The 24,040-nt window shown below is 38.3% G+C and overlaps 1 protein-coding gene across 2 annotated transcripts; it reads right to left on the bottom strand.

Moving 5' to 3' along the window:
- Positions 1 to 3,819: 3,819 nt before the first annotated feature.
- Positions 3,820 to 23,640, bottom strand: usp53b (ubiquitin specific peptidase 53b). Of its 2 annotated transcripts, none has more exons than XM_028018558.1 (17): positions 23,110 to 23,640; positions 20,141 to 20,326; positions 19,703 to 19,857; positions 18,773 to 18,865; positions 18,523 to 18,657; positions 18,219 to 18,332; positions 17,951 to 18,033; positions 17,094 to 17,199; positions 14,825 to 14,971; positions 14,443 to 14,592; positions 14,173 to 14,341; positions 9,782 to 9,904; positions 8,960 to 9,677; positions 8,269 to 8,330; positions 6,613 to 6,688; positions 4,750 to 5,567; positions 3,820 to 4,610 (listed from the first exon to the last, which is right to left on the bottom strand). In XM_028018558.1, the coding sequence occupies exons 2-17, from the start codon at positions 20,238 to 20,240 to the stop codon at positions 4,534 to 4,536; spliced, it is 3,126 nt and encodes a 1,041-aa protein (XP_027874359.1). In that variant the 5' UTR covers positions 20,241 to 20,326; positions 23,110 to 23,640; the 3' UTR covers positions 3,820 to 4,533. The 2 variants fall into 2 exon arrangements, with proteins under 2 accessions (XP_027874359.1, XP_027874358.1); XM_028018557.1 differs by having other exon boundaries at positions 19,703 to 19,863; positions 23,110 to 23,638.
- Between the last annotated feature and the right edge of the window lie 400 nt (positions 23,641 to 24,040).

Below are 24,040 nucleotides of genomic sequence, written 5' to 3'. Positions count from 1 at the left end.
TTAAGGATCTGTGGATAGATGTAAAAATCAGTTTATATGTTTTCTTATTTAGTCTGAACTTGAACTACCTACATGGAGAAGTGTAAATCCGTTGGAGACTTTCCCCAAAATACTTGCAGCTGCAATGGCAATAAGGTACATTTGAGCTTCTGGTTGTAATGCAACAAAATTTGCAAACGGCTAAACGGGTAGGAATACTTTTGCAACACACCGTAGATTGAAATGTGTCTGTTCATTTATCTGCGTTATTTCCTAAAAGTGGTTTATTTGAACAGAGACAAGGAAAACAGACATATTGCACTGAAGATGTCAAGGCACAGTTGATACAACAAAAGACGCAACATTCAGAATGTAAAGCAGAACAAGGAAAAAAATAAAAGAGATGGAAAAAAGGAAAACATCTATGTACTCTGACGACTATCTGTGTTTTGTTTGTACTTGTCCAATAAACAATAATTTCTATGTGCAGTAAATCAATTAAAAAGACAACATTATTACTACAATTGATCATAACTGCAGTACAATAAGTAACCTATTAGTTCAAAGCCAGTGAAATTTCACTTTTTAAAGTTTTGCAGTGCAAGAGGTTGCAACCAAAGCTGTTTTCTTGAATCAGATTCTGAACAATAAAACAATAAATCATTAGGAGGGAAAATCGGAAATATTTCTGCTAAAATGACTAAGCTCCCACAATGAACCTGCTATCATTTAGTATTTGACAGCATAAACATTACACACACACACACCCACACAGGTTTACTGCTTCAATGAACTCATGGAACAAATAACCTGAACAAAGGTTACCAAGAACAGATAAAAGCAAATAAAGGAAAACATAAATGACACAATGTGTAGGAAAAGACCATACACTGTGATGCGCATTAAAGATATGTATCTATAGATACATTTATCTGGAAGTAGAACAACATAGATTTTTATATGTTCTTGGAAATGTTGAGAATGAACACATTACACAGATGTAAAACACCCACATGTGCATTGGGACTCATTTGAAAATAATTTTTGGTGAATGCATATTGTCCTGGTCAGTTAGTAGGTTTCCAGAAAACTGTTTTCAAATGCATAAACAACAGACTGTATTGTTGTGCGAGCAAGAGAAGAAAAGAAAAAAAAGACCAAAGCAAAACAAACAAAAACCATTCAACTTCCCAGATCAGTTATGGTTACAAACTGCTATTTAATAAATTGATTCCTTACAATTAGATAGAATCCCTTATAATGCTAAGAGGACTCAAGAGTCCAGCATTTTCATGCTCATGCTGCACATACAGCTAGTATGTTTTATAAAGGCCACATGCAGGTTTCACAACATCACTGTTCTGAACAGGAATACCAGTGTGTTGAGCCGTAGAGTTAGTAATGATGTCAGATGTGTCCGGTACATTATGAAAATACCTACAAATATAGATTTGTTTGGATTTCTTTAAGGAGGAAGACAAGATAAAATACAGAAAAATGTATTAGAAGAACCAGCATGACAAACGAAAAGTTGTAGTGAATAGCCTGAGGGCTGCCCCTGCTACTGAACTCCAGATTCTTAAGCTAATATGACTTTATGAATCACCACAAACTGAAGGCAGTCATGCAAAATTACACTTTAATGAACCAAAAGTGTTTTTCATTATTATTTCTATAACGATAAAGACCAAACCAGAACCTTCTCTGGTAAATTTTTAAAGCAGTGGAGGCCGTCTGCTTTGGGGCAGCCAACAGTCATTCATTAACATATAAATGTTGCAAAAGATCAGATAAATGATAACAAATCAGTAACTTACAATGAGTGACTGCTGCAGCATATGTTATCTGGTGACAGTAAAAAAAATCCCCAGTGTGCATAAAGTTAGTAAGCTGCCCAGATTCTGACAAAAAAAAAAAAAAAGCATTGCCCGCTATGTTATGTTGACAGTTGTGTTGCTGAGTTAAACCAGGATTTATTCTACAGAAAAAATATGACAATTGTATAAAATGTGTTTAATAAACAGATCCGTCCCTCTTCGCAAAATATTTGTACAGATTTCAGCATCATCTGTTGATAATCTCTAACTTTACCTCTAGACATCGATCCACTTCTGGTCATGTTAGTCTGTTGACAAATAAATGAACAGTCTTTAATTTAACTGCAATTTTATTTTAATGTGGAGACAGAATATTAGCCAAAACCTTTATATGGGTTTTATTAATGATTGGCACATCACTGGGTGAAATACTTTAAGTATTTGATCCAAAAAAGGATGCAAGGCAGAATTCTGGGTTGTAGGGTCATTTGACAGAAATCAATCAGTTAATCAATAACAGTTATCAATAATCCTAATTTAAATGTTTTGTGTGTATTAAGGACACCTGACTGTAGAATCAGATTGTTCCATATCAACCTGTCCTTCACCAGGAGCAGGACAAGCAGCTCTCCAAGGACATCAGGAAGACAGTAGATCTGCCTAAGGCAGGAATGAGCTTCGAGATCATCATCAAGAAGCATTTAGTTGCATAGACTTAGAAATGATGACATGACAGAGTGGAAGGTGTCTTTATAAAGAAATCCATTCTTTTATGGAATCCTTGCTAGATTGCAGGGGGTGGCAGTCAATGTTTGTGAGGCACACTGGACAGGTCACCAGTTGATCATCAGAAAACAGAAACAGGACAAACAACCATGCACACACACCTAAGAGCAATGGGGAGGAGACCAATTAACTTGCCATGCTTTTCACTGGACTTTGGATGGAAGCCAAATTACCCAGAGAGCGTGCAATGAGATGCATGCAAACTCCATGCAATCCCCAGCCTCTTGCTGCAAGACAACAGTGCTAATAATGGCACTGCGGTGCTGCCCACAAAACATGACTCAAAACATACAGCAATGGTAACAACGGAGTGGCTAAAGAAGAATTACATTCGGGTTATAGAGTAAAATCTGGTGGGAGCTGAATCTTTGACTTGCTGAGAAAAAGCCAAGATCCCAAGAAAATTAAGAGTATTTTTCATGGCCAAACAGGTCAAAGTCCCTTGAGATGAGTGGGGACTTTGCGACCAATTAAAAAAATATGCCTTAGTGCTACAACTGCCAACAACCTTTTGTCCACCCAGTGTTTAATTCTAATTTATTAAAGGAACAATCATTTACTTCCCTTAGCAGAAACACAACTAATTAGTAACTATGTATTTTGGGTTGACATGCTGTCCTTCTACACTAGAATCAAACTACCAAATAAATTAGAGACTGGTCATTTGTTTGCAAATGAGCAAACTAACAAGATCAGCAGGGGATCAAATATTTCCCCCATTGTCTAGATCAGTGGTTCTCAAATGGGGGTACGTGTACCCCTGGGGGTACGTGGAGGTACTGCAGGGGGTACGTGAAGCTTTTCAAAATATCTTCAAAAAATCAGTAGGCTCCTCATAATAAGTCTTGGGAAAAATTAGTTTGTAAAAAGTTCGATAAAATATAAATGTGTGTTCATGCACTGAATTATTATTTATGTATATATTTAATTTTGTACCATTACAGAGACCAATATAAATTAACAGCGTTTTGCATATTTCAGTTTTGACTGGTTTTATACCTTCCTGGTGGTCACCGTCTTCTGTTTTTCTTTTTTGTTTAACCATGCAATGTTTACAATATGGATGTATTTGTCAGGTTCACTGATATAAGTTGTTTGGCTTTAATAAATCAGACAGTGATTTTACAGCACTGTACCTCTTTTTTATTCCAAAAATGTTTTGCCCGTGTCAGGGGGTACTTGACTAAAAATATATTTTTAAGGGGGTACATCACTGAAAAAAGTTTGAGAACCATTGGTCTAGATGATACCAAAGTTTTTAAACCCCTAACAAATTTAGTACTCTTAATTTTACCAACATATTGAATTTGAAAGAGAATATTTAGTTAGAGATCAGACTGATGCCAGGAAGCCTTTAATCCTCCAAGACTTGGAGTTCAACACCAGGAATAAATTGTCAAAATACTAGTGGGAACATGAAAAATAATGTATCTGTAATAAAAGTAAATTTTTTTTTTTTTTTTCAAATTGATATTCCTCTTGTTGCTGTATTATTGTTCATATTTCCTAACAAACATCTTTATTAAAAATATCATTAAAACTAAATATGCCAGGGGTATGAAAACATTTGGCCTTCCCTGTTGTTTGAGCTTTGTCCCGCCTTTAGCACTTTAGCAGAGCTCCTCCACCAATAAAACTAAATGACATAATGCTGCCCTGATGTGTCATAAAAATAACTAAAAACTAAACAACGCTTTGTGCAAACTGAAAACAGATTTCATTTTCTTAACAACACCACGGGACAGTGGAAGATACACGCGATAGTTGATAATCTGTCAAACAACACACTACAGCATTTAGAAGAAGGTTGTATTTATGTGACAAGCTTGCATAAATAAATTCCACCCAGTCTGGAGACGTCGGGGGCATCTGAACATTTTTCCATTCTGTAAACTCTTTGGCATCCAGTCGTACTGTCCGTCCATGTAAACAAAACTTACCAAGTCAACACTCATAAAAAACCTCGTTCATCCAGTCCTTTGGCTGTCACTGGCTTCCATTTTGCAGTGGGTTTATTGCTATTATGGCCTGTGCAGAAAGAAAGATGAGATCTCTGTTGTTAAAAATGTATTTTATGAAAGTTCTCTGGGCATATGCTGATCAGAATAACAGAAAACTATCTTATGTAGCTATTTCGCTCTGTTTGAATAGTTTTTCTAAGTCTTACTTGTTTCAGGTCGGGCTTTTGGCACGTCATGTGAGTGTGCGTCACTGGGGAGTGTGTGGCTGTTATCTCTGCGCTCACTCTCAGCAGCTGTCCTTGGCACTGTGGCAGAGAGGACCAGAGGCCTCTGGTTGTGGTACTTGAGGCGGTACGTTTCCGTCATGCAGTTGTCCACGTTAAAGTACGTCGTCAGGGAAACCTCTGGAGCTTGTGCCGCCTCCTCCACTCTGCTCCCCGTCAGTCTCTCCTCGCTCTCGCATGACGACTGAGTGCTCCTCTCTGGGTCCGAGCCCGACTTTGAGCTCGCGTCAGAAAAGGTTCGGAGGCCCGAAATGTCAGGCCTCCTTTTGGGGCTGATGTAGGACGAGGGAGAGAGGCGAGGGCTCGATGGAAAGGGCTCCTGAAGCATTCGGGGGCGAAACGCAGCGTGGCTCGCTTCGCCGTGGAGCGAAGAAGCCTGCGGGTTGGGTTGAAGGTGAGGCAACCCAGTTGCACCGAGCTGAGTTTCTGCTGTCGCGCTGCTAGGCGGGTGGTACGGCAGGTCAATGTGAGGGCACGGCGAGTCAGAGGTGACAGCCTCACTATTACTGGATAAGTAAGTGCTTTCTCTGTCCTCAGATTCTGAGAGAACAAGATCGTCTGAGCTGTTCCACTCAGAGCTGCTGGTCTTTGTGATGTGTCTCGGGGTTGTGTTGTCCCCGCCGTGCCCTCTGTAGGTAGTCGGCTCCTGGTGCTCACTCTGCCGACTCTCTGAACCGGTCAAGCTCTTCTCTGAACCCTTTGCTTTCCTAGAGGTGTTAGATGTGTGTTTTGATCTCTGTCTACAAGAAAGAAAAAGCAGGTAAATACATTTTAATACAGACATGTAGATGTGTCTGTAATTCACCAGTAATTGTATATTTTGTCATCTTAAAACTAAACACATGTATATATTTGGATTGTTGTATGATTTTAAATAACAGGCCATCACAAGGTTTTTCATTACTGTGAAGTGAAAGAAAAATTTACTTCAATTAAATTAGTTTTTAACAAATAAAAATCTATTTGTATTCCACCACTGTACAGTGATTACCGTTGCTGCAGGTAAAGCGGTGAGTACTTTGCAATTATTCTGCGTATTTACGGACTGAAACCTGCTCATTATTCTTGGCAAAAATATTTCAAGCTTACTCATAGTTTAACTCAATGATATTAGAAAGCTTTCTTCAGCCTGTAATTATTGTTTTATTCAGTACTTCCTCTATTTAACGTGAATACTTCTGTGATTCCCTTAAAATGATCCAGAGCAGTTTTAATTAGTCTGTGCATTTCAGCATAGGGGGGATAACAAATCTCCTCCTAATCATCTCACCACAACATATTTTTTGGAATTTCTGTTAAACAAGAGTTTTAAAGCTTTTGACAGTAACATAAACTGAAATATTTGCTTTTGTCTGTCCATTTTCTGATCAACATAAATTTGAATTGTTTTAATAGCCTTCTGGTTGTATGTCAGTTTAAAAAGGTCACAGTGAGATGATATTCTATAATTATAACACAATATTTTATGGGAAATTTTAAGGTTATGATGATTCTTAGCTGTTCTTTCCATTTAATCTTAAAGTTGTTTTTTTTCTGAAGGTTTTTCAGTGTGTTGACACAACTGCAGTAACATTTATTTATTTTATGGCTTTTTTAACCATCATTAAAGGCACTGATGACATGAACAATGAGTGCTGTAAATAAAGACTTGTGAAGACCTAATGGAAGAGTCCACAGTTGAATTTAACTGTACCTGCATCAGTGAAAGCCAGTCATCATTTAGAAATAAACGATAATTACCAACACATTTTTAAAAATAAAAACCTATCAGTTTAAGAACACTACCTTGAACTTGGACTGCATTTTAGTTGAGAAAGTAAAACTTGATCGTGGTTCCCCTGAGGTTTAGTTGGATGTTTACCTAAAAAAGGGAGAAAAATTCAAAAGAAAGGAATGAAAATGTACCAAAAAAACATATTTGTGATTAAAATCCTCTTTCAGAGGGGTTTGTTCCATCAGAGGTACATTCTGTTCATAACCACAAGGACATGAATGAAAATGAGGATTAGTGACTGGAATGAATCTAATTTTTCTCTGAATTTTGATCTAAAATATGCAAAACTCTGAGAATAAACTCAGAGCTCCCCTATGATATAAGTGTGACCTTTGGTCTAACATATCAAAAATATTACAGTTTAAACATTTGAGCCTGTTCTGCTTACATAACTGTAAGATAGGCGCGCACAAAGTAAATGCTGTATTCTTTATGTCCACTAGGTGGCAGCAGGGCATTCTAAGACACAATGTTCCGACTTGTCAACAGCAAGAGACGCCCTGATGCTGACTTACTGTCTTTTAAAAGCACATTTTCTTAAACATATATTTGTTTTCAACTTAACCCTTTAGAGGATGATTCAAATACTGGGCATTGCCAGCCTCTTGATTCATTTAGATAGAGCAGGACAGTACGTGCAACAGAATGCTATTTATGACAATGTCGGCGACCATGTCCAGCTGCGCTATCTGAGCTTTGTGGGATTATCATCAGATTAATGCCAGTGCCGGGCAGACAGAGGCCGGAGGTTAAATAACAAGTTCAGGCACAGAAATCAACCCAGATGTTCAGCGATCTTCTGTTACACAAACACAGTCAGGATTGAATGTAGATCGCACTAAAACTTGCAAGTCTTAAAAAAATGGGAGTGAAAATAAGGCTGTCTAAACATCACAGAAAGCAAATCTTACTTGTACATATCAGACTAAATGAATGAACGTGTTTGTTTCTCTGCTTTAAATCTTTTCCACAAGGTTCTGCAGATGAGATACAGATGAGAAAAGGAACTCATCTTTTCCTGCCAAACATTTGCTGCTCTGCTCTATTTTAAATCAGGAGGTCTGTTTTACATCTTAAGTTGGTGGCATATTTTATTAGTTGGCTTCCTTTTTCACCAATTTACTTCTAGTTCAACTTGATGTCTCTTAAATCTGACTAGACATCAGAAGAAAGCTGTTTGGCTTCTGTGAATGGATGAAAAAAAAAAACGAAAACCTGCCACAGAAGAAAAGCATTAAACAAGCAAATGAAAGAGTAATAAATGGTGCCATTGAAGAAGGATGCAAATGTATTAACAGTGTAAATGCATATTTTCAGAATAAAACATGTAGAATAAACTCCTTGAAAAAGTTTGGAAAACTTACGTAAGACAATAATTTTGCTCTCTAATAATACCAACTGGTGTTGGAATTGTGCTGCTGGAAAACCTGATTAGTCACTTGTACTATGAGGAACTTTGAGATGCAATCAGGTAGGTTGACATACAGTACTTAATAGTCATCAGAGGGGTAGAAAATGGAAGGAGGTCATGGCAAAGTGATCAGTACTGATCAAGACCTACTTTATTCTGATGCTTTTGTTGTGGTTTTCCTTACTGTGTTTAAAATCAGCTGGGACTTTTACTCAGCTCCAAACCCTTTCGAAGCAAAATAAACCTTCAGGCTTACCGTTGTGGGAAAGAGATGATGTCATACTTGACTTTGCATTGGCTTCCCTTTGATGCAGCTGACTGAAAAAATAAGACGACATAAGAAAACTGAGAGTTGTCAATGATTATTCAGCACTGTTCTTTCATCACTGTGTGTGTGTGAATGAGCACCTTTTTGGTTACACAGTGGACATTTTATATTTGCGTTAGCATATTAGAATAGGTTTTAGCGTGCTTAGTGCATTACTGGAACGACAGTCTGCATGTCTTTTCTCCAGAGGATGCAGATTCTAACTTTAACTCTAAATATAAACATTGCATCTACTCATATATTTGTTTCAAAACAACATCATTTTGTTCTTACATCATATCCTTGTTAATTGAGTATTGTCTAAGAGCTATTGTGTAATTTGTCAAAAAATTTGAAGTGGTTCATGCAACAAATGCTGCAGTGAAGGACCAAGGAGAACCTCCCAGGAATCCTGCACTCGAGTTCTTGTTAAACATGAAATGTACAGGCCAGAAAGAACTTTCTTCTTGTTCTTACCACCTGATAAGCATGAAGGCATTTTTTTCTTTCTTGTTGAGTGTGTATATGTCTTATTACTGCTGATTTTTTACTACGTTTAGTATTGCTTTCGAAGTCAAATCAATGCCTGTACTTTTCTGTGAAACTAAATCCGCCCCAGAATGACAATTTTCTCTCTTACCTTTGTAAAAGGATCTCAGGTGTTAACCTCTGATCTGGTCTGAGCCCAAACCCATCAACCCCAGGTGAGTCTGGATTGGTAGAGCCGCTGCTGAGTCGATCGCTGCTCTCATAGCCCGACTCTGTCCTCTGAATGGTCCAGGTGTCGCTGCGCAGCAGAGTCTTGGGAACGGCCTTGAGTCGGCTTCCTCTCTGCTGGCCCGCTCTGCTCTCTGACTCCACGGAGCTGTGACTCTCTGTCTCGTGCCGCTGCTCGTCCTCATAAATTGTCATTAAGCACTTCTGTTTACGGTCCTCTCTAGTTCTTGTGTGTTCGCGCTCTCTGCTTGCTTCTGTGCGCGCTCTCTCCTGGGAAGGCGGCTTGCTGCACCGCGGGCTGTCCTGCTGCTGCTGCTGCCGTCGCTGCTCCAGTTCATTCAGCACCGTGTCTACATTCAGCACCTCCCTGATGGGTCTCCAAGTTGACTTTGACCTATTTTGGCTCCCGCTGCCTCCTTTTTCCCAGTGTTTGTGGCTGCCCCCCTGCTCATTGCGTCCTGGGGAAACGCTGATCTTTCTGATGTGTCCCCCACCCTGTGCACTGCATGACTGTCCATGGGGCTCCTGAGATCCTCTGCTTTGATTTGATGACTTCTCAGAGCGCAGAGAGTTCTTTATTTTCTCTACAGGAGGCCGGGGCCCATTCTCTGGGGGAGATGAAGATCTTGTATGCGTCATGTCTGAAGATGGTTGACAAAGGTCATTAGTAGCCTGACCGTTGCTCTGACATTCAGACTGTCCTATCCTCATTGCTTGTTTAAATGTTGCCATCCATGGAGCCTACCTTTGTGTTGTGAAGGCTCGATTCTCCGATGTCCCCTGTCCTTTTTTGATGTTTCAACTGGTCTTTGCAGATTCTCCATGAAGGGATCCTGAAATTTGTTAGGGCTGCCAAAAGGATGTTTCACTGAAGAAGAAAAACAATAAGAACATAAGTTTAAGTTGTACAAACAATATATTGCATTTAAAGTAAATCTGAACAACATTTGAAAATCTTGCATTGACAATAATTTTGGTAAATATTGGCACAATGATATCAGTTGTGAAATATGATTTTCTTCTTCCGTCTTTTCTCATCTGTGCTTCTGACACTCTGTGACCTTTGCACAATGTTAATTGTGTCCAGTGTGAGTATCTGATGTTGTAAGACTCCAGCTCCATTTTACATTAGCATGTAAAATGCAAGTGGAGTATATTAGCCAATAATTACGACAATATCAGTTTGTTAATATTGCACACACTGATATTGTGATGGCAATACATTTGTGATATACGGTCCAGCCCTAAATTTTGATTTCATTTATTTTACTAATAAATCTTTTTACTTCTGAGACACTATGTTAACTGGCTGCCAAGAAAAGCACAGGCTGTTTAAATTTAACTGGATTTGAGCCACAATTTTATTTTGACTGAAGTATTTTCCACAATTAATCACCATCAGATTTTCTGCATGGTGTAAATAAATAGAGAACTTCATGCCAGCAACACTCATAAAAATTGGGGACAGAGCAAAGAGAGGAGAAAGGTTTATATCAGATGCAGGTGCAAAATATGCAATCAGAAATATTTGAGTTACAATTAATTATAGCATGGCACTTAAGCTGTCAAAAACAGAAACTGGTATGCCACCATGATAAATATTTCCACCTGAAACTATGGTCACTAAGCAAAATATTGAATATTAATCAAGCTAGAAGTCCGATAAAGTATAAATGACCTGCATGAGTTGTTTATGGCTGGACTCACGATTGTTCAATAAAAAGACCAATGCGCTATTTTTTTCTATTTGTCACTCTTGTACTGGATTTGAACCTCAGCAGCAGCCATTTTCAGCCTCACACTTTCTTCTTGTGTTGCTCTGTGAGCGCTGGATGTTCTCAACCGATATAACATTTCAACTTCTTCTTTTTCACAACCTTCTATCTGCAGTGTTTGGTCTTCTTGATGATGAACCTCTGAGGTTCACAGAACATTTGTGTTTTTACTGAAAATAATTTAAAACAATATGACACAGCAAAGCAGCAACCTCAAATAGAGCTAAAACGACAAGCTTTATTCTAGACATGAATTTATTGTGTGCTGATATGACATCCTGGACATTGTTTTGACAGCAGTTGCATCATGACTTCTGCTGAAGTTAGTGCTGTGTGCTAGCTTTTAGCTCATGAAGGACAGAACTGCGTTGACAGTCTTAACTGTTTTTGCCATTTTTTTCTTCTTTTGTTGACATCTTTTAATCAATTTGGGAATTAGAAGCTCCTCCCCTTGATGTTTCAAACATTTGGGTAGTTTGACACATCTGCTATCAAACTACAAAAATGGCTGAACAGGAAGGAGTGGAACGCTCGGCAACCTGAACGGTGTCGAGATGTGAAATGGCTCATTTGAGTTTAAAGTGACAACGACAAAATAGAGTTTGCCCCCAGATGCACCTCAGAAAAGGGGTAAAAGAAAGCATGTGGAGCAACAACAAGAAATTCAGACTTAAACTTACAAAGGAAGGATTTGAAAGGATTTTTCCACTTTTAGGTTCACATACTTTTGCCAGTCAGATATAATGTGTTAACGTTTGTCTTTAATAAACTGATTCATCACAGTTTCTAAACGATAAAGTTTAGCAGTTGTCAAAAGTGGTGAAGTCTTATTAAAAAAAAAACATTAAAAACCCCACAAAATAAGGAACATGGTTACGTAATTTCAACAGAAATTTTAAACTCAGTTAATTTTATGACGGTAAAGTCTTATGAAAGTGTGCCACTCCTGTGAGAGAATTTGTCAGTCATGACAAATATAGAAGTAGCTCAAACAGACTTTCAGTTTTATAGATCACCATCCCATCTCCCATCCCTTCCATCCTTCTGCAAATAGGAAACAAAACAAAGTCTTAGAAAAGAACAGATGCTGCATCATTAACTTTGATAAAACACACCTCCGCTGCCTCGGCTGCCAAGCCCGCGGTGTGTTTCCTCCGCCTGGCAAGCAGGTCACGAAGGAAAGCAGCAACAACATGAACTGCGAGCATCTGCCTTCAGATGAGCGTGTTACATCTAACAGCTGCTGTCTTTCACTTTCACATCTCACCTCCTCCTAATTAAATCATTTTCTCTGACGCCGTTTACAGCTGCATCTATTTTTACTCAGCCAATATTGCAACTTTCAAAAGGCCCTTGATCTGAGTGTCAAAAAATAAACACATCACAGGATGATAATTTGAGAACAGATGAGCGAAATTGTACCTAAAGCTTCTGTCAAAGATGTAATAAAAGGAAAAAAGGAAAACTACGTGTGTTGCTGTTACATGTTAAAGCACTGATGGAAATTCCCATCTTATTATGTAGCCTGATGCTGATATTTAGGAAGCTCCTTAGAAAAGTCCTTTTGGACTCAGATCTACTTTTGTATGCCTAACAACTGCCAAGTAATTAACTAATGCACAAATGCATCATGGTTCCTTACTTACTGCAGAGCCCCAATTATGCAAGAACTCCAGTATGAGCCAGTCAGACCAATTTCCTCATTTGCAATGATGGACAAAAGAGCAAATTAAAGAAACAAAGCAATGTAAACTTTAGCAGAATGTGATCAATTTAAGAAAAGAATTGTGATTAACAGCATACAGAGAGCTAGACAATGTTTTTATTTCCTGTGAAAAACCCACAATCACTTACTGACTCACCCTGACTGTTACAAAAGTAAGAATCCTTCCCCATGCCAAAATATCCGGGCAACAGATAAAAGCAAAGCAATCCAAGCGAGAACACCCCCCCTCCCCCCACCACCTCCTAAAAAATAACCAAGCTGATAAATAATGGAGGCAAATGTTTGAAACATCAAGGGGAGGAGTAAGAGCAGCGACGCGTTTGGCCACAGGAACGGGGATTAGGGGCCAGGCGTGGGTGGTAATCTGCGTGCAACAGAGACATCATCCTCATGCAAGGTCTGGGCCATCAGATATGGATAGAAAGTCTTTCTCTGGGAGCTTTATGCCACAATCCCAACCATTACTGTGGCAGAATCACTTCTGTATTTGATGCAGAATCAGTTCAAAGGAATATTTCCTCAGTGGCACTTAAATGTTTGTCTTTGGTCAGTATTTAAAAAGAACAAAACAAAGAGAAATTCACCTCTAGCAACTCCTTGTTCTCATTAATGATGTCTGGAAAGATCAGTGTACAGAAAGACACTCTGCACAGAGTGCTTCATTTAATCAATTTTAGTGGTAGCTTATGTGTCAACATTAGATTGTGAAAGATTAGAATATGTTGAAAAGCAGCCAAAGAAGGGAGATAATAAGACTGGACATGAGGGACATTCTAGGCAAAGCAGTGCTATGCTCTTGCACAGTAAACCTTTTATGGTTACTGACTTTAATGACTGCGGTAGTATTAGTACATCATTATCATAATAAGTTGAAAACAAAATTACTATTAAAACTTAACTTTCATTAAATGCGTCATCTCTGATGTGACAGACATGAGCAGAACGCAGTGAAAGTAAGACAGGAATATTTAAACTGTCAGAGATCACCAAGGATACTTTAACTCTGAATTATACAGCTGCACAATACATGCACAGGGGAAACTACATGCGTATCCCATCTCAAGCTCATACTGCCTGCCTGCTATTAGAAATAAGTAAATGTTTAGCTGGATATTTGTGCTCTTCTGAACGTTAGCTAATTTTAATAACAAAGTAAGTAAATGAATACATAATAAATAGAAATTATCATATAAAAATAATATTAGACTACGGTAATTTAATCCATTTGCATTCATGGTTTTATTTACAGCAAATCCTTCCTTTTTGCTTGTTATGCTACTTTTTAACTATTGTAATATTAAGAAACAATGGTAATTAGAATGTCGTATCAAGTTGATGTGTTTTTGGGATGATGGTTGAATTTACTCTAAAACTGATGAGTGGCTTTCCATCATCATTATAAATCCTCCTAAAACTGAAGATACAAAAAATCAAGAATGTGACTCTTGTTAAATTTTTGAGTTTCTATTGACTTCACTGGATTAAAATCTATCATAATTTGCTGATATACACAAAAAGTGTCAGGTCAAATCAGTGATGGTAAATACATAAATACCATTCAGCTACAGAAAGAACAAAAAGCACATGTTTTAAGTGTCTTTGTCAGTCATGCTAACAAATGGAAGACTTTCTTACTGGTCACATCTCCATTTACTTGGGCTTTGTAATGAGGGCACATAGTGGTTTGTCTTGGTGCATCTTCATTAGAAACTGGACTCCCCTCAGGATTGGTGTAAAATAAAAGAAGAGGTTGGAAATGTCCCCTGACACATTTTGAAGCAACATCCTTCCATTTGGATCCAATCTAGTAAACAAGAAAAAAAAAAACTTAGAAAAGAGAATGTATGTAACGGACTGTCATAAAAAAAAAAAAGATTGAAAAGGTCTAATGGCAGACATCCTAACCTCCTTTACAGTGGCATCGTCAAAAAACATCCATTTTGAAGATTTGGTGTGATAGGCGAAAGCTGAGTAATGTTTGCTGGAGAAACAGATCATCCCCACCAGATGTAGCTCGCTGCGTTTGGCGTTTTCATCAGTGACTCGGTTGAAAAGCTGAAAGACGGTATATTTGATCACTCTCAGCCAGATGTTAAATCCACTGAGTTTTCAAGTTTATGTTTGTATGTAAAATTACACATATGGATCTCTCATCCGAAGAATTGTTACCTTCTCACATACCAGGATCAATGATGTTTTGTGGAACTAACATTCATATCTTGAATTCAAACTTGTTATATTTTGTTTACAAGCACTTAATAGTGGGAGTTGGTTTTTCAGCTCTTACCCCGCACAAGTTTAAACGTGGACCAAGAGACCTGATAACATCGTCCGTGAGATCAGACTGCTCTGCGTCCCACACAAATCCAATAGTGACGATCTCCGGACAGCTCATGAGGACACGACGGATTTTGATGCTCTGACCACAGTCACTCTGCAAAACATTGGACAACAAAGGCATCCACAGTAACATTAATGTATCGACAGGGGGGGAAAAAATCAGCTTACACTACAGAAACACTGGATCCACAAATAGGAAGTGTTGTTTTATTTCAAATACTGTTGAAAGCACATATTTACATACACGTTTTGAAAAGAGTCAAGGAAACAGTTAGCTTTAGTTTTTTGTGCCAGATTGTCTGTTAGACTCATCCAACAACTTCAAAGACGATATGTTTCAGTGGTTTTCAGATACAACCGACAGGCTCAACAACTGTTACACAATATAGAAACAGGAACTTTTTACTTCTGGAACTATTGCAGATGACTTCACAGGATCTCACTTTAAAACATATGAACTAACCCTATAAAATACTCAAACAACTGCTTTGTCATCCAGATGTCCACTTTGATTAAGTAGTAGTCAAAAACAAAAACACAACAGTCTATTTACTGTGAGTTTCTAAGCTGCATGCATACTTGAATCATCAAACAATCGATCCACTGCTGACAAAAGCAGCAGTGTCGCTATTTCCTGCAGGTCAGTTATAAGTTATGCTGCGCTGTTCAGCCTCCACCTCCAAACACACCATATTCCATGCATCCTCACTCCGACAGCTCAGGACGTTGGCTTCCCCCTCAGTTGGTCATGCAGTTTCTAATCACAAGTTATCTGATATTTAAAGGTAATCTCCCAGATGAAACCCACAAATAAAAAATGAAGGACATTATTGAAACAGTATGTAATTTATAGATTTACAACTTAATGTCTGCTCCATGGGCTGCACAGTGGTGCAGTTGGTAGCACTGTTGCCTTGCAGCAAGAAGGTCCTGGGTTTGATTCCCGGCCTGGGGTCTTTCTGCATGGAGTTTGCATGTTCTCCCTGTGCATGCGTGGGTTCTCTCTCCGGGTATTCCGGCTTCCTCCCACAGTCCAAAAACATGACTGTTAGGTTAATTGGTCTCTCTAAATTCTCCCTAGGTGTGTGTGCATGGTTGTTTGCACTGTCTGTCTCTGTGTTGCCCTGCGACAGACTGGCGACCTGTCCAGGGTGTACCCCGCCTCTCACCCGGAACGTAGCTGGAGATAGGCACCAGCAACCCTCCCGACCCCATTAGGGACAGGGGTGTTAGAAAATGGATGGATGGATGGATGGATGTCTGCTCCATTGACGTGAGATCAAATATATATTTGAAAACTAAATTTCTGCCTTTTCTATCACGGAGGATAGAAAGGGCAGAAAAGAATAGGTAAACCCATTTCATTAGAAGCGGGCTGCACCTGAAGAAGATTCAGGAAGATTCATGGGAACAGAGCAGTAAGGTCCACTAAGCTAATACAAGCTGAAAGGGAAGCAAAGGGAGGAAATTCAGATGAGAGAAAAAAACAAGGATAAGCCTTAACACTATTTCTATCCTCATTCTAGTTTTGCACTGTGTCCTTCCAGTCCTTGAGTTTCACTAAGGTGGAAAACACTGACAGTACTCTGCACCACTGGAAGAATCATTTCTGTGTTTGCCTTATGTTACCACGAACATGTGAAACGGATAATCTAACTATTAATATTTAGCTTTCATTAATGTTTAAATTCAGCTGAATGTCTGACTCAACATCTAAAAATACAAACATACTGAGCGATCTCACATTAAATCATGCAGTCATAATCAATAAGTTAGAATTTCAGGTCTGAGGAGACTAATTAGTCAGATTAAAAGTACGTTTTCAAAATAACCTTTCAGCAAGTCTTAAACATACTTTTCATTAAGCCCAGATTTCTCCATAAAATGTTTTTTTTTTTATTGGTCTGATGTAACATTCTAATTTTAAATGCAGTGTCTTCATTAGCTGCAAGCAAAAAAGAAAGAAGAAATTAATGTGTTTCATTTTGTGAATCGAGTTACTGAAATAAATAAATTTTTTAATAAGATCATAAATTATTGAAGAGCTCTGTATAATATGAGCTTGACAAAAAAAATGTCTAATACCTGCTCAAGGATTGTTATTTTCAAAAATACTTTTCATCAGACAAACCAGCCTCATCTGAACATATTCTAATTTAATAAATATGACTGTAAACATATTTTCTTAAAAAGGCAAAAAAATAAGCATAACATACAGGGCAGCTTCGGAGGTCACCGGTGCTGTTTGCCGCCTGCAGCAGTTCCCCAAACATGTCTGACCTGAGACGCTCGTTCTTCCCCAGTATCCGGTCAACCTGTTGACTGAGCACAGAGACAGACGGCACGTCTATAGATTATAGTCTGTTTGCGGTTAATTCACAGAAACATCTCAGAAACATTTATGCTATCTCACTCTATATTTTTTATCATTTATAGATGGGGTGTAAAAACTGTTGGAAAATGTTAAAATAAACTCACATTCTATAAATAAACACGCTAAAGGAGATTGCAATCACATGTATAGAATGAAAAAATATAGTTTTCTTAAACTACAAAATGTCATTTACCTAACTGAGAAATTGTGTTTCTTTACACTCTCCATAGGTGTGTGTATTCTTCCCGTTTTATTTGCCATAACAGTGCTCTCAGTAGGCATAAGCAGGGTTTCATGAATCAAGTTATGTATATTTTTTTTAAATGTAATGGCTTGAAAATTACAGTAGTTTTATTTTATACTGTTATGACAGATGATAATGATCTTGGTGGGATACCAAAGAAAATGTCGTAGTAGCCGGAGTTTAAGTTGTAAAGTAACACAGTGCTGTTGAGCACTGCTGGTTAGTTGGCAGTAATAAGGAGCCTACTCCTTTTCCCTGACAAGCTTGGAAGTAATATAGTAATAATATACGTATTAATTAGACATTATTAAACATTTGATTCAATTTTTTGTGTCAAAAAGTAACAACAACCCAGTAGAGTTTCACGATTTAAAAATTTAATCCCGTAATCAAACTTTCTTTGCTTTCTAATGGTTAAAGCATGAAAATGTATGAATATATTTTACTGTACTCACCATAAAGCCGTAGTCGATACATAATGAACAAACTCTGTGAAAGGGTGTGGATCTGAAGATGCACCACAACAGCGGCACACAAACTGTGAAACAAAGCATGTCACTATTTTAATATATACATGTACAAATTACATAAAAGATTTGGAGACTAATTTTACATTTAGTAACAACATCCATATTTTCGTATGTTTTTCTACACAGTGTTTGGTTCACTCAAAACAGAATTTAGTACAATATAGGAGTTCATGTTGTTACTGACTTTACTTACCTGTTCGTAAAGCATCATAGCAAATTTTTGATGGGTGATGCAGGATTTGGATGAGCACGCATCGGTTGGTGTGTCTGAAACTATGTGCAAATGAATTCGCTCCAGGATGTTCTCCTGTTTGTGCAAAATAGGAGTAGATTAAAAACATACCAGTCAAATTTCAGCAACACAAGTCCAATACTCTATGTTAAAAATAAAACTAAACAATTATTGTTGTCTTTTGTACCAACGTTTAGATATAAAGTGAAATACCAAAGAGAATTTTAGTATTTTATAGTGAACAAAAGCCAAAGTGACACCATACAAAGCACTCAGCAGCGTCGTCCATCAGCCCAAGTTGGAAGCGCTGCTCGTTCTTAAAGGTTTCAGCGAGGGCGTTTCGCAGGCTGTCAGAGGGCAGGACTCGCTCTCTGCTCTGCTGGAACTGATTGAATATACTCTGAAAGAGTTTTTTTGTGAGAAATATTTATGCATCTGAGATAAATAAAAAATAACACATGTAAAATCCTTAGGTAATTAAACGTTATTCTGTGTCGATTTTTAAGTAACCTTACCTTTAATGCACAGAAAATACAGCCATCACCGAGACAAAAGTGGCCAGAGAGCTGCCTCAAGCTCCTCCTGAAGATGTCCAGCTGCCAAAGCACCTGCAGAGGTTCAAAATTAGATCAGTGGTGGGAAATAAAAAATATTTCATTCAAAAAGCTGAAAGCACTGCTACAATACAGATTAGTCACACAATTTTCTGACTGGAAGACGGGTTTGTTAATTGATTGTTTCTAGAAATGGCAAGGGAATTGTGTGGAATTGGCTCTCTGAAGTCCTGACCACAACTCCACTGAACATTTGTGGGACCTAACTGACCAACACAACCACACTGGCGGATAAAGAAATACGATGCCATCCCACAGCAGTGTCTGACCACGCTAGTAATCAAACTTTTCATATGTTCTATTCTTTGTCCATTTGGATTTAAATTTCTGACATCAGTGTTTTTCCTCACCTGGTTTGTATTTTTTTTTATTGTTAATTCAGCTCCTTGAAAAATCTTAATAAGTCTGTTGTTTTGAACCCAAACTCTTGCAGGCATTACAAACTGTGACTTCAGTGATTTCTGAACTGCTATTCATAGGTTCATTTGATAGAGTTAACTATATTTGTCTCTAGCTGACTGCTTGGCAACGCCGGCTGATGAAGCTGAAGCTGAGCTGATTCTAGACACTGGCCAATCGATTGGTGTGTCTCAGCTTTTGTGTAGCGAACAAAGCCTGCAAGTTAAGCCAAACCCACACAACTCTAACACAAAACACAGCAGCTCACTCAGCTGCTAGCAATTTTTAGGCCAATTACCTCTGAATTGCTGGTGTGTGCGGAATTCAGCAGCAAGTCAGGCTCATCGTTAAAACAATATCGAAAAAAATCAAATAGCGCTAAACTCACTCCATGTGGGAGTTTAAAAAAAAATCATGAATGCTGATTCTCACCTGAACAGCGCTGTTGAGGAAGCAGCTGTTCTGGCCAGGCTCGTTCAGCAGACCTTTAGTTAGCGCGAGGGACACCATGCTCCCAGGTTGGTAGGACTTCTTCAGGCCTCCTCCGGTTTTTTTGAACTTCTTCACCCATGCCATGGAGTTAGAACCTGCAGCTGAAGAAAAACTCTGTTTGCATCCTTTGTAGTGAGGTACAAAGAAACACGTTGTACTGTATCCAATAGTGTTTTCATCCTGGAAGGATGACACCCACTGATTGTGCACGCATTCTGTAAAGCAAGGGCTTTCATTGCTGTGACATGAACAGACAATTGATTCGTGACATGACAGGGGCCTTAGACGATTAATCCGGTTCATCTTCAACACAGTTCATTATGTCAGTAACATGAATCACCAGTCTGGCGGTCTGTGAGAGGAATCCCTGCCACCAACCTTCTCCAGAGTTGGCAGGAGACTTGCTGCAGCCGGACATGCTGGAACATGGGAGCTGGTCCTTGGGTGTGGCCACTGACTCCATCCATTTCACCCCCATGCACCTCCACAGCGGTTCGTGGAAAGCATGTCCAGGATCAGCCACAGGGCAGCCTAAGACACGTGCTACTGGGCATTGAACAGCAGCTGGAGGAGGAGAGGAAGAGCTGGGCTGCATTTAAACAAATTTTGAACTCTAAGACAGCCATACATTTGGGAAGAAAATGCATACTAATGCTTACAAATTTAGGTTTACATACATCATGCACTAATAATTTCTTATCTTCATTCACAGACAATGCACGGATCTTGCTCAAAACTCTGCTTTCAAACTTTAAAGAAATCAAGTTTGCTCACAAATAGGCTCTGGTTCCTTTTTAGCAACATCTGTTTGTGCTCGCATTCAATGACTTGTTCAACATTTGTCTGCTACTGTTTGAATCATGCAGCTTGCTCTTAAACTTCCTCTTTTAGGGTAAAAGCTGCATTATGATATCTGAACACCCTAAAGCATATTATTTTATCCCTGTATTCTTTGAGGATGATGCTTTTGATCATGAAATTACATCTGAGGATGTAAAGTTTGGCCTAAATTGGAAAATGTATGCTCTTCTTTATTTTTATATGATTTGGGTTTTTTTTTAAAGTATCATATTTTTTCAAATCTTGCATTGCTTTGCTTGAGAGATTGTTTAAGGTTAAGAATGTTGTTTCACACAGGAATGTCATTGGTGATGCCCCGAGACCACATAATTTAGATTTACCCTAAATTAACATGCTAAGAGAGTAATATTTTGCATGATATTAACTGCTTGTAAGACTTTAAATTAACCTCAAATGGATGGTCCATTACTATTTAGAAGTTGAACAGAACAGTGGGAATTTCAAGTGGGAAAGTCTGAGTCAACTCCCAACCTCAAAATCCAACATGGCCGCACTGCATATAAAATGCAGTTTAATTGTTCTCCTAATGATTTGTATTTCACTCAATCTTTCATATTCACAGTACTGTTTAACCAGCTTTAGTTAAAGGTGTGACCAACATTTGGACATTTGCAGATAAATACACTATTAGTAGTAGCTCACATTGCTAACAGTCACAAGCTTGGTCAGTATGCATAATCAATTAGTAAATCCCTCTGCATTTCGAACTTCGGATCGGAACACAGTTAAGTTGGGTTTGATGTCATTCCTTAATTGAAATTGTTACTTCAGAAACAAAATACAACACAATTTAAGTAACCATTTGCACACATTTCTTTTTGATTGCTTCATTTCATACTAGACATTCTTGAAATATATTTTTCTCAGCTTCTCTTAAGAATTTTTTATAAAGGAAAGATCAATGTGCTTGGGCAACATATCTTACTGTGTACCAAACTTCATTGTTTCTACATCGCTTTGTGTTTATCTTACAAATATTTGATTCAAAATAATCTCTGGTATCCAGAAAACCACTAGAGGCAGCCTCTAGTGGTACTTGTACCACACAAAAAACAGCTGGGAAATTTCTTAACCGAAATTCCTGGCTTATGCTGTTTGGGACTGTGTTGGATTAGGAGAAAAAGCTACAAGAAGGTTAATCACAGACCTCCATTGTGAAAAATGCAACAACTTGATTCAACAGAGTCAAATAATAAACACCAAGATGACAAAATAATGTTGTATAATAATCTTGAAGTCTGTATTATTCTTAGGACATTAGTTCACAGTGAAGAACAAGGTTGTTCATATAAAATTACATTAGCCTTTAACCTGCAACAGTAAACTTCAGTTGTGTACACACTAAGTACCAGATTTCAGTAAACAAGGTATAATAATGAATATTTTCCTAACTTTTCCCATCTAAATTTTTTTCTTTTTTCCTACATGTTCCAAATATTAAAGAAACTAATAAGTTAATAGGAAAAGCATCAACTAAAAAAAGGAGGTAATAATCTAACTGTGACATCCTTAAGCTAATTCATATTTCAACCACTTTCATATTTTTTTTTATTTTGAACTTCACATCTGCAGTCAATGTGGGTCTAGTAAAGAGGAAAAATAATTCAAATGCTCTATATATTTTCTGAGATGCTAATTTATGTGGTTTTATGAGTTTCATTTTTTATTTTATTTTAATAGTCAATACATTTTTTTTGGAGGGGGGTCCTATCTTGGGGTATTTTTCTAATCCTTTTAAATAAAGAAATAAGCCAAAAATAAAATAATTTTATTTAACTTTTTTAGTAATGCATGTTAATGGATTTTTTTTCCCATCTCACTCTCAGTATTATAATTAAAAATCATTGACTTTAACACATTGGGGTGGTTAAAAATAACTATACGAGACTTATAATCTGTGTTGAATCGATACTTACTTTACTCAGGACTAGGTTGGCTTTAACTCAACAGTTTTTATAGTGCATGGTTAGAATAAATGGCTGGGTTAATAATAGAAAGTTACTTGACAAACTTCAAATTACATAAGTATGATCAAATATAAACATGTAGCTCAACAAAGCAGCACAAAATCAGATTAAGCAATGCTGAATCTAATTTAATCAAAGCTGTTTTATTATTATCTTTTGTGTACCAATGTCCACCAGAAAGTCAAATGGTTTAGTATTACTTTACGTGTTAAGCACCTACCATGTGACGCTTTTAAAGGCCTATAATGTTTCCGATAATCGAGCATCTTTGCTTTCTGGTTCAAGCAGGGGGCATGCATACTTTATTGAACGAGATTTAATGATCGGATCCTCTAATTCTCTGCTTTTTGAGCTCATAAAAGCTTCAACCAGCGCGCTGCCACTGTATGATTCTTACCCCTAGTGTTAGAACAGCCTTTGCATACTGTCCAGCTCCTGCTCAGCTACACCGCCAGAAATAAATATGCCGCAACTTGCATTTCTGCCTCCAGTAAGGCAACCAAACGCCACTGCGCTCACCTCCAACAGCGGCGGTCGGGTCTCTTCCACTGAAGTCTGCAGGGCGCTCCAGCTGTCAACGCGCCAAATCCCGCGACTTTTTCCCGGAATGCTGACAACAAACCCGGGCAGAAATCACTGCAGATGTGGGATCCGGGGTGCATGTAGCGGTGCTATCCGTGCAGCGTTCTCAACTCCTCCTTCCCCAGCCTCGGTGTGGTACCGACCGTGTAGGAAACGAAATTTCTCTCCCTCCTTTTTTTTTTTCTTCTGAAAATGCTGTACCGATGCTTGGCCTGTGCCAGAATGTCCAACACGGATTAGTGATGTTTTGAAATTTTGAGAGGTCAAACTCCGCCCCTAGTGTAGCCTCAAGTGCACTGCCGCTCCATTGCAATCCTCAGTCCCTGCATGGAAAACTGAGTGCCGGAGGAAGGTCAGACTTCCAACTTGTCATGATGGTGATGAAAGAAGACATCACATGACCGCACTGGTTTCATAATCATGCAGCACTGTGGGGACTAACCCCTTCCTGTTTGGTGGAGATGCTCTCAGTGAAACGTCAAATCAACATTCAAATTTTAAGGGAAAAACTGAAATGGATAACAGGCATAAACAAATGAGAGCAATAAACTTGCATCTTTTTTTAATATTTATATCATAAGGTGCATAAAGTGCAAAAGACACTGATCTGTTCTCACAATTTTCTATTGAGCTTTTGAAATTTGTAAATATGCACTGTCAATATCTGAGGGACTCTGATGCTGCAGTAAGCAAGAGGGTATTGCAAAAAAAAAAAAAAAAAAAAAAAGACAGAAAAAAAAGAAAAAATGGGGCAGATGGAGAGCCTGGCAGGGAAAGCCTGCAGAGCTTCGCAGGTTATAAGTGGAGGCAGGAGGACTAAAAGAAGCTGATGCAAGCTGCAGTCAGCAATAGTCCCGCTGAACTGTGT

The sequence above is a fragment of the Xiphophorus couchianus genome, chromosome 5, assembly GCF_001444195.1.
Source record: "Xiphophorus couchianus chromosome 5, X_couchianus-1.0, whole genome shotgun sequence".
Taxonomy (NCBI): Eukaryota; Metazoa; Chordata; class Actinopteri; order Cyprinodontiformes; family Poeciliidae; genus Xiphophorus; species Xiphophorus couchianus.
The sequence above is the reverse complement of the archived record's forward strand: the minus strand, read 5'-3'. Positions and strand labels throughout refer to the sequence as shown.